This window comes from Centroberyx gerrardi, chromosome 22 (assembly GCF_048128805.1).
Source record: "Centroberyx gerrardi isolate f3 chromosome 22, fCenGer3.hap1.cur.20231027, whole genome shotgun sequence".
In the NCBI taxonomy this organism is placed as follows: Eukaryota; Metazoa; Chordata; class Actinopteri; order Beryciformes; family Berycidae; genus Centroberyx; species Centroberyx gerrardi.
In genome coordinates, this window is record NC_136018.1 from 2,176,594 (window position 1) to 2,186,593 (window position 10,000).

At 40.7% G+C, this 10,000-nt stretch overlaps 1 protein-coding gene across 1 annotated transcript in view; it reads left to right on the top strand.

The window, feature by feature from the left end:
- The window catches only part of lyrm4b (LYR motif containing 4), a 57,473-nt gene extending 50,929 nt beyond the window's left edge, over positions 1-6,544 (top strand). Inside the window, exon 3 of the mRNA XM_071906492.2 lies at positions 5,167-6,544. Within this exon, the coding sequence (XP_071762593.1) occupies positions 5,167-5,226 (60 nt within the window). The 3' untranslated portion in view covers positions 5,227-6,544. The remainder of the gene's footprint in view (positions 1-5,166) is intronic.
- Positions 6,545-10,000: the final 3,456 nt, after the last annotated feature.

Consider the following 10,000-nt stretch of genomic DNA (forward strand, 5'->3'; position numbering starts at 1 on the left):
CTGCAGTGACACAACCACACACACACCTACACACACACACACACACACCTATACACACACACACACACACACACACACACACACACAAATGCAAAAGCACATACTACAGGCTGTGTAAGAAATCTGCAGTCAGTAGAGATGAAGTAACAGAAGACATTTTCCCTTGATGCTCTTGTTTTCCCTCACACACACACTGTTAAATACACACACACACACACACACACACACACACACACACCGTTAGTGTGTTAGGTGTGTGTAGACGAGGGTTGCGCCAACTTTCCCTCCTATTTTCATTGTTTTTCCTTCTTCCTTCCTTGTTTCCTTTCCTCTCTCCTCCATGACATCCCTGACTTTCTGTTTCCTTCATCAGCCTTTCCTTCTTCCCTCCTTCCTTCCTTCCCTTCTATCCTTCCTATCTGCCATCTTCCATCTATCATCCATCAATCCATCCTTCCTGCCTTCCTTTCCCTTGTTTCCCCTTCTTCCTTTCTTCCTTCCTTCCTCTCCTATCTTCCCTCCGTACATCCATTCATCCTGTCCTTTCATCATTTCATTATATCATTCATTCATTCCTTCCCTCCTATCTGCCATCCTGCATCAATCCTTCCTTCCTTCCATTTTTACCTTTCCTGGCTTCCTTCCTTGCTTCTTTCCATCTTTCCTTCCCTCGTCCCTTCCTTCCTTCTTTCCTCTCCTTCATTTCATCCTTATTTAATATTGAACATCGTCGTTAGTTTTCCATCCATCGTTCTTTCCTTACCCCCTTCCTTCCTTCCTTCCTTCCTTCCTTACCTGCCTTGTTTTCTTCCTACCTTCCATCCCTCCTTCCTTGCTTCCTTACCTTGTTTCATTCCTCTTTTCTCCCTCACCCCTCAGTCCATCCTTCAGTCTGTAATTTAATTCTTCGTTTGTTACTTTTAATCTTTCCCTACCTTCTTTCTTTCCTATCTGCTGTCCTCCATCTGTCAATCCTTCCTTCCTTTACTTCCGTCCTTCCTTCTTTCCCTCCTTCCTTCATCCCTTCCTTCCCTCTTCTCCTTCCTCTCTCTCTCTCTCATCTCTTTTCTATGACACTTGACCAGATGTTCTCCTGTTTTTAATATTCAGTGAAGGAACATCTGGCCTCCTACCAGCTGAGCAGAAGTGTGTGTGTGTGTGTGTGTGTGTGTGTTGCTCACTTCCTTCCTTCTTCCCTTGCCTGCTCCCTCCCTTCCTTTCCTACTTCCTTCCACCCATCATGTGTCCTTTCTTCCTTCATTTTCTTTAAATGTCCTTGATTTCACACACACACACAAACATAAATACACGCACAGATGTATACACACCATACGCGTGCACACACACACACACACACACACACACACACACACACACTCCCAGCACTGTGCTGATGTCAGCAGGCCAGGCTATCTGCAGTGTCCAGAGGGAAACTTCTCCAGTGTGTGTGTGTGTGTGTGTGTGTGTGTGTGTGTGAGAGAGAGAGAGAGATGCAGAGTTGTTTTTTGTTGTCTTTCTTACTCTCTCACTCATTCTCTCTCTCTCTCTCTCTCTCTCTCTCTCTCTCTCTCTCTCTCTCTCTCTCTCTCTCTCTCTCTCTCTCTCTCTCTCTCTCTCCCTCTCCCTCCAGTATGGGACCTTCTAGAAGTTTCTTATGACACTCTGATTGACAGCTACTCTTTCTCCCTGTCGCTCTCTCCATCTCTCTCTCTCTCGCTCTCTCTCTCTCTCTCTCGCTCTCAAATTAAAATTCAAAATGCTTTATTGGCATGCTTGTCAGTGTCAGAGCAAGGAAAAACATAAAACAATGTTATATAAGCAACAACAATACAATTTTGAGTAAAATACTTGTGAAGAATGTGTTTATGCAGAATAAATAAGAAAAAAAAAATTCTCTCTCTCTCTCTCTCTTTCTCTTCCCAGCATGGGACCTTCTACAAATTTCTCCTGATGCTATGATTGACAGCTTCTCTTTCTCTCTCGCTCTCTCTATTTCTGTCTCTCACTCATTCTCTCTCTTTGTTTTTTGTCTTGCTTTCTCTCTGTTTGCTTTCTCTCTCCACTCTCTCTCCCTCCCTCTCTCTCTCACCTTGTCATGCCGCAGTGTGAATCTCCAGCCTTCTCTTTTTCTTTCTCTCTTTCTCTTCTCTCCTTCTCCTCCTGCTGAGTTTGTCCCAAAATAATCTCCCCCTCTCCGTCTCTTCGTCCCAGTTTCTCAGACAGCAGACTGACTCAGATGTTTGTTCCAGCCTCCGTCTAAACTCTCTGAATCGAGACGAATCTGAAACTTCTGTGTCTCTCAAGTTGTTTTCCTCTCTGCAGGTGTTTGTTGGTGAGAGAGCGAGAGAGAGAGAGAGAGAGAGAGAGAGAGAGAGACAGAGAGAGAGAGAGAGAGCGTCCCGTACCGGAAAGGTCGCCGTTTCAAACCCTGCAGCAGCTGTGTGTCTTACTAAAATATTGCTTAAATATGAAAAGCTAAGTTTAGAGTGAGTTGAGGTTGACATTTAAGATAATTTAGGAATTTCAAGTGGAAATCTCTGTTATATCATTTTTTTTAATATAATTCCCCCCTTGTATTTAGTGAGGTTTAAAGGTGCTGCATGTGTCATTTCAACATCAATAAAGCTTTAATTTAGAGACTAGTATAATTACCGTAAACAAACCAGACCATCAGTGAGAAGCTGGAAGGGCTGACAGGCTTCTCTCTACCTGTCTCTCTCTCCTGCCGGGGGCAGGAAGCAACGGGGCTGATGGGAAATGTAGTCTGAATGTGGAGAAACACTAGAACTAACAATACTACTGAGTGAGATAGAGGAGAACAATCAGCTGCAACATGCTCTCATTGGTTTACAGTCATTAGAGTGTGAACCAATGAGGTAGGAATATTAATTTTTATTTTTTTATTTTTATTAAAGTTCCCATAGAGGAAGGTTTTGAACAGGATCGACCCAGACCACAACATTATCTCTCTAGAATAAAACAGAAGGTTTTGGGAAACAATCCTAAAACCATAAACACAAAGAAAAGAGGTTCTGTGTTGAGTTCAGGGTTCGATTCCCTCATACTGAAATGTACCTGAACTGTACAGTGATTGGATAAAAGTGTCACATGGCAGAAAGACAGATAAGATACAAAGTATTTAGTTCAGAAAACATACAGTACAGCTTCTGTGTGTGTGTGTGTGTGTGTGTGTGTGTGTGTGTGTGTGTGTGTCTATACAGTGGGTGTACAGGATTGGGCACACCAGAATGGCCTTTAAAGTTCCTCTGCACACACACACACACACACACACACACACACACACACACACACACACACACTCTGTATACAACAGACAGTGGCCTGGTGTGTGTGTGTGTGTGTGTGTGTGTGTGTGTGTGTGTGTTCTGATGGCCTCTAAGTTCGGCTCCTTGGAAAAATTCCTCATCAAAAAAATCAATCAGCTCTAATCAATCTGGATTTACTGCAATAAAGTCGGATAATTGCTTTGAAATAAGAGCCAAAAAAAGTTACAAATAAATAAATAAAAGATTAGTAACTTGTTTCAGATAAAGTTAGGGAACAGCGGGTGAGCGTTGCATTGTGGGATTAACCGATGTGAAACTTTCTGTAGGTTTTTCCTTCAGGGCCTCGAGTTGAGCTCTCATCCAGACCGAGTCACAGTGAGCAGGAGGAAGTGTTGCTCAGAGGCACTGTGGCAGCACAGTGATCAATCAGAACACAATCAATCAATCAATCTGTTCTGACCGGTTGTGGGCGGAGCCAGAGGCCGCGACTGCGTCTGTGTAGCGGTCTGCAGATACAAAGTTTTCAACAGGAAAATCGGGTATTTTTGCTGCTTTGATATTGATTTTTATAGTGTTATGTCATTATAACTAGGAAACGTAGCTAGCTGGCAAGTGCTAATGAGGTTCATTCATCAAAAATAAACTCAATCAAATTAACTTCAAGCTCAGCATCGACTCAGTGATGGATCAGCTGTTCTCCGAGCTTCGTTTCTTCTTGTCATCTTTCAAAATAAAAGTTTGAACGTCTGGAATCAACTTCTCCTCCATTTCGATGATGAAACTAAATCACATCAGTATGGAAACACAGAAGCGCGGAAGAAATCTGATTGGCTGCTGGCGGACGATGACGGTGAAACGTTCAGCTTGCCGAGCGGCCAATCATCAGCTGAGTTTCCCTGGTCGCTCAGATCAGACGCTTCATGTTTTCGTTTCACTTACAATGAGCCGATATAATCTGAATATACAGAGAAACCTTTCAGTCACGGAGTCTCGAACCGCCGAGCTGCACAGCAAGTTCATGTTCAGAACATCTGCTCTCTCTGTGTGTGTGTGTGTGTGTGTGTGTGTGTGTGTATGTGTGTGTGTGTGTGTGTGTGTATGGGTCATATTTGGTCATGTTCTATAGATGAGTCTGTCTTGTCTCAGCGGGGAAAGAAAAAAAAAAATCAATCATGAACTGTGGCCCAAGCAGAGGTTTCACCCTGTTTACACACACACACACATACACACACACACACACACACACAGCAGTCAGTACACACGGCTCACATCACACTGGACCATAATTGGCCTTCGCATTTGACAGCAGAGTTCAGCTGGGTAATATTGACATAACACAGTGACAAGACTCTCTGGACCTTACACACACACACACACACACACACACACACACACACCATCGGACCAGCAACCTGCACCATCAGTACTAACTTAAAAAAAACAGCAATTTTGTCCTTTAACTGCTACCTGAGCTGCATGATACTGACAAAAATCATTGCTGTGATTGACATTTGCTTTGCTACGGAAGCCCATTGAGGACATTCTGTATATTCATATATTTTATTTATGCCGTTTTCCTTTGATAACGAATTCATTTTGTTTGTTTTCTCGAGATATGGAATTATTTGTGTCATTATTTTGTTTTCCTGAGATAAAAAGAAAAATATCTTGAGATCTCGGGAGAACAAAACTTGTTTTCTTAAGATAATGAAATAATATCTGCCAGGAACTAACTAACTAAAGGAAAGCTTATTATTCAAAACCCAAATGTTGCAGTCGGCCGTCCTGTTAGCATGGCAGCTAATCTAGTCGATAATCTATTTACTCTACTGTGATTTCTATCTATGTTTTGTTTGATCTGTGTCTTTGTCTCTCTCAGGTCTCCATAGGGAAAATGTACGAGACCCAGAAGATCATCGTGGAGAAGACGATCCGCTGACGAACGACAGGATGGGAAGAGGAGGATGATGAACGACAAAGAAAATTGATGGAGGAGAGGGAAGAGGAGGAGAGGATTGTTCCAGCAAACGGCAGGATGTGACATCATGGACGAGAGCGCGTATCACTGCCCCTGCATCGCACCACCAACAACCAACCAATCACCAGTCTCCTTCCTCTTTGACCTGGAAGCTGTTTGCTGACAAAACTGAAATTGGGTGGAGGAGTGAAATGCATTGTGGGAGATGTAGGACAGAGAAAAGCTGTGAATTACCTGAAGCTTGATTTGGTTTATGGCTTTGTCTTCGTAGGGACGCACCGATCAGTGTGGGGTTTTTTTTTTGGGTCCGATTATCAATTTTGTAAGGATGTGATCAGCTGTTAATTGACCTGATCAACAACTTTCTACTAATGGCACTTGATGTAAAAACGCACAACAAACATAAACAGTAAAATTTCAATCCAGCACTGAGTTTAACAGACTGTTCCTCTGGCTGTGTGACACTTTTTTTTTAATTTAACCTTTATTATTTACACTGGTGTCTCACCATGTGGGAATAAAACTGATTTCATCCAAACAGCTTGATGAAGAAGGACGTCACATTACAATACATTAAACTGTTTGTAGTCATATATAATAATTCATAATACACGTCAGAAATGAATATATGTGAGCTGTCAGTGCTTATAAACAGTAGAAAACAGTGAATGAATCCAGTCATGAAACTGCAAACTTCATCAGATCAAACTTCAGAAAGCAGAGAGATGAAAAGACCAAGTTTCTCTCTGAAATTAAAAACATCAAGGCCAGTTAAAGAAGATATAAAAAATAAAAAGACTGTTCACTTACTGTCAAACGGCACAAGAGCATAAATATTAAATTCAGGCCAATAACGCGATCCTTTCTGTAGAAACGTCTATAGGTTGATTATGATCGGTGCGTCCCTAGTACTGTTTTTTATTATTTTTGTTTCATGCCACACATTTGGCCATTCCTACATGAGATTGTCTGACACATTATATTATAAAAACATAAAACTGAGCAGCAGAGAGGTGTGAACGAGCGAGGCTGCGTGGTCCAGCAGAGGAAACTCACTGATCTGTTAGTCTGAACACAAGCCTGTCACATGATGCTTGGACTGCAGGCTCCACACTGCAAGAGAGACTACAAGACAACAAAACCAAAGCTGGTGACGTTTTCTCCTCTTCCTCCTGAGATCATTAAATATAAATATATATAAATACATATAAAATTTGAACGTCCAGGAAGGCATTTTCTTTGCTCTGTCCAGGCTGAAGAGCAGATAACATTACAGTCTCTACTCAGTAATCCCTTAAAATACCCTTACATTTACATTCATTCACCTAATTCATGCAAAATCCCCTTAAAATTAATTAAGGGAGTGATTAATGGAGGCGATCCCATCAAAACCTCCTTAAACTCCCCTTAATGTTTGCCTGCTTGCTTTTTAATTTAATGTAAAATTAAGGCAGACGGGAACTTTTCCATTAATAACTCATTAAAAACCTGTAAACCTGCACAAAAGGCATGAAAAATACCTTAATTTCTAGTGTTTCTGTGAATCAACCCATGAATAAATCCCTTATAAACTCATGATACTAACCTTATTTTATTAAAGCTGTTATTTTTAATGGATAATTAATGTTTATGTAATGAGAAATTGAGGACATGTCAGGGATAAAATGAAGGGGTTTGGTTTCATAGTGACATGTGGCTCTTTCAACACGGAGAGATAAGAGGAGATCCGCTAAAATAAGATCAGATGACCTTCATCGACCCCCGAGGGGAAACTGGGTCACTGCAGCAGGGAAGGACAGAGCTGTAGGTCCAAACAAAGAGTGAAAAGTTCATAAAAGATGCTATCAGTGAGAGTTAAATTAAAGCTGCGCTAGGCAAGATTTTTATATAAAAATCCAGTTGTCTTATCAGCTGAAATCACAAAGTAGCGTCCCATCACCGCTAATTAAAACACCTATTTTTCCAAATTAAAAAGAGAAAGCTGGACTCTTCTGGATCTTCTCCTCTCTCGTCTCTTAACTGACAGCAACACACTGGATTTCTGGGTAATGAAGTCCTTTAACTGTCAAACTGTTTGCTTTCACTTCCATTTGGGGCCACCAACATGAAAAAATTGTTTAGTGCAGCTTTAAACATGCAGCATGTCTGTGGTGCTAAGAAAATAATTTTTCCACAAAGTAAAATTTGCACCAAGAAGTCTGTTGACAGTTTTACAGAAGTCTGCAGTTTACAGACAAATTTACACATCGCTAATAATTCAGAGTCCTTTGCAAACAACATTTGTCCAGAATGTGCATCTTTAAATATTCCCAAATCTCTCATAACCACACTAAACATTTTGTGACAGGCTTTTATTGTTTAGAGAGAAAGCTGGTACAGCCACTGCAAAAACTGTTACAACAACTTATTTTATTTTAGGATTTTTTTTTTTTTTTTTTGTGAAATCATCCGACTTCTCAACAAATTAGACAAATTTCCAGGAGAATGTAACTTGTTTCAGGACATTTTCTTGGTAAAAGTGAAATTGTCTTGGAGAAAGTTTCTTGTTTCCAGATTTTCTTCATTGTTTTATGATGATTTCTTGACTGAAGTCATGTTGGCATGAATCAAGTGAAATTTATTGAAACCAGCAGATTATCTGCCAGTGCAGTGAGATGATTTGACAAAAAAATTAATGAAATAAGCTGATAGATCTGGAAACAAGTTAATAAATCACTGGACATCAACTGAAGCAGGTTAAATGTAATTATAACTATTATTTTCTGGTATGATTTAGAAAATCTTTTAACATTGATTTGTACAGAATTGAGTCTTGGAAAAGTTATAAAGAGACACTGGATATTACAATGCTGAAATTCAAAATGGCCGTCAGTCGACTGTCTCTTTAATTATCTGGGTGTGAACAGAGTCACTGGGTCAGCTGGACGTTCACTATCTCTGTTATTCCTGTTTTCTTTAGCCTTTTTATTGACTTGGTTTATCTTCTAGAGGCCGGGGACTCAACCTTTGGGTCGGGGCACAGACCGGGGCCACGGGAGGGTTTCTGCCGGGTCCGCGTGTTTATAGCTCGGGGTCCAAGGACGAGGCGATGTTGACTTTGTTGAGTTTGGGTCCCGGGTCGGTAAAGTAATTGCGAGGTATAGAAATATGTCACTTTGAGGACAGAGACCTGCTGGGGTCATTTTGCCATTTTGCTCACTATTGCTGTTGTAGGAAAACCTCTTAACTCCAGTCTGAGTTGAGTTGAGTTGAGTTGAGTTGAGTTGAGTTGAGTTGGGAGATAGAAGCCGACAGTAGAGCCATGAAACTGAATCAAAACCCAGAGTCTGTTTTCACATCGCATGAGTGTGAAAAAAAAGTTGAGTTTTTTGGAGATGTGAGGTTTTCATCCTGCAGCAGTGGTTTGCCGATCCAGAATTGTGAAGACCTATGATGTGAATTTCTGTGTGTGTGTGTGTGTGTGTGTGTGTGTGTGTGTGTGTGAGAGAGAGAGAGAGAGAGAGAGAGAGAGAGAGAGAGCCAACAGTTTGAGGTCAGATAAGTTTAAATTTCACCAGTTCAGGATGTGAATTAATTTTGTTCAAATGTCAGATAGTGAAAAAGAATAAAGACGATATAATTCAGTACCATCTGCTGTCTGAGAGAGATTCAGTTTGCAAGGCCATGCACATCACACACATTATTTAATAATTAACAACATTTACATCTAAATAAATGTCTCTTCTGCTCCTCTCTATCACTGATTTCCGTAACTCAACAGTGATTCAACCTATATCCAGTTGATGAAAGCTTCTCCACTGTTACATTTTGAATTTAGTAAATGCTTTTCCATTTTACTTTCATGCAGTAGGTGTCAATTTTTCAAAATGGTTGCTGATTGGTTGAGTTAAACCTCAGTGGGCGGAGCCAAAGAACCTCAGTTTCTCTGGTTAAGTAACATTAGACTGAAGCTCAGTGAAAAAGACAAGAGGTAAGAGAGGAGGAAGCTAATATTATGAAGCCTAGCGCTCTGCTGCTAACTGAAAGGTAAGCTAGTTAGCCAGCTGCTGACCTTCAACATCATGAATGAGTGAAAAGACGTTTATATTTTTATTTATATTTTGACCAGAGTTCCTTCTTTGCCATTCAAGTTTGCCAGTTATTAAACTGCATTCAAGTGATGTCGGGTCGTACTTTTCTCTGAGTCTGGAAAACGTCAACTAGTTTGTGTTCACGTGCTTTATTCAGGTATTCTGTTACATCAACACACGGCCATCTTGGTAGGAAAAAAACAGGCGATTACAATCAAATGACAAACACCGCCAATGAGCTGTGTGTATTGTAAAGCGCCATATTGGTAGGAAATGCATATGACATCATGGGAATATTCGGAAAATTGGAGAACGTTTCCTCAACTGTTTACACACACTGCCAGCCTTCTGGGCTAACGTTAGCAATGGAGCTAGCATTAGCAATCGAGCTAGTGATAGCCTAGCTAGCAAGGAATCTACGGCTGTTTCAGGGCATTCTGAATGTAAACACCACAGGAAACTGAATGCTGCAGCACTATATAACCTTTATTTAACTAGGAAGTCACATTGAGATTAAAACCTCTTTTACAAATGAGACCTAGCCAAGACAGGGTCAAATAGCAGCATCAAACATAACAGGACAACAACATCAAATCACAACAGCAACAATAAATACAAAAAATTCATTACATAATACAGTGCATAAACAAGGCATGTCTTAAATT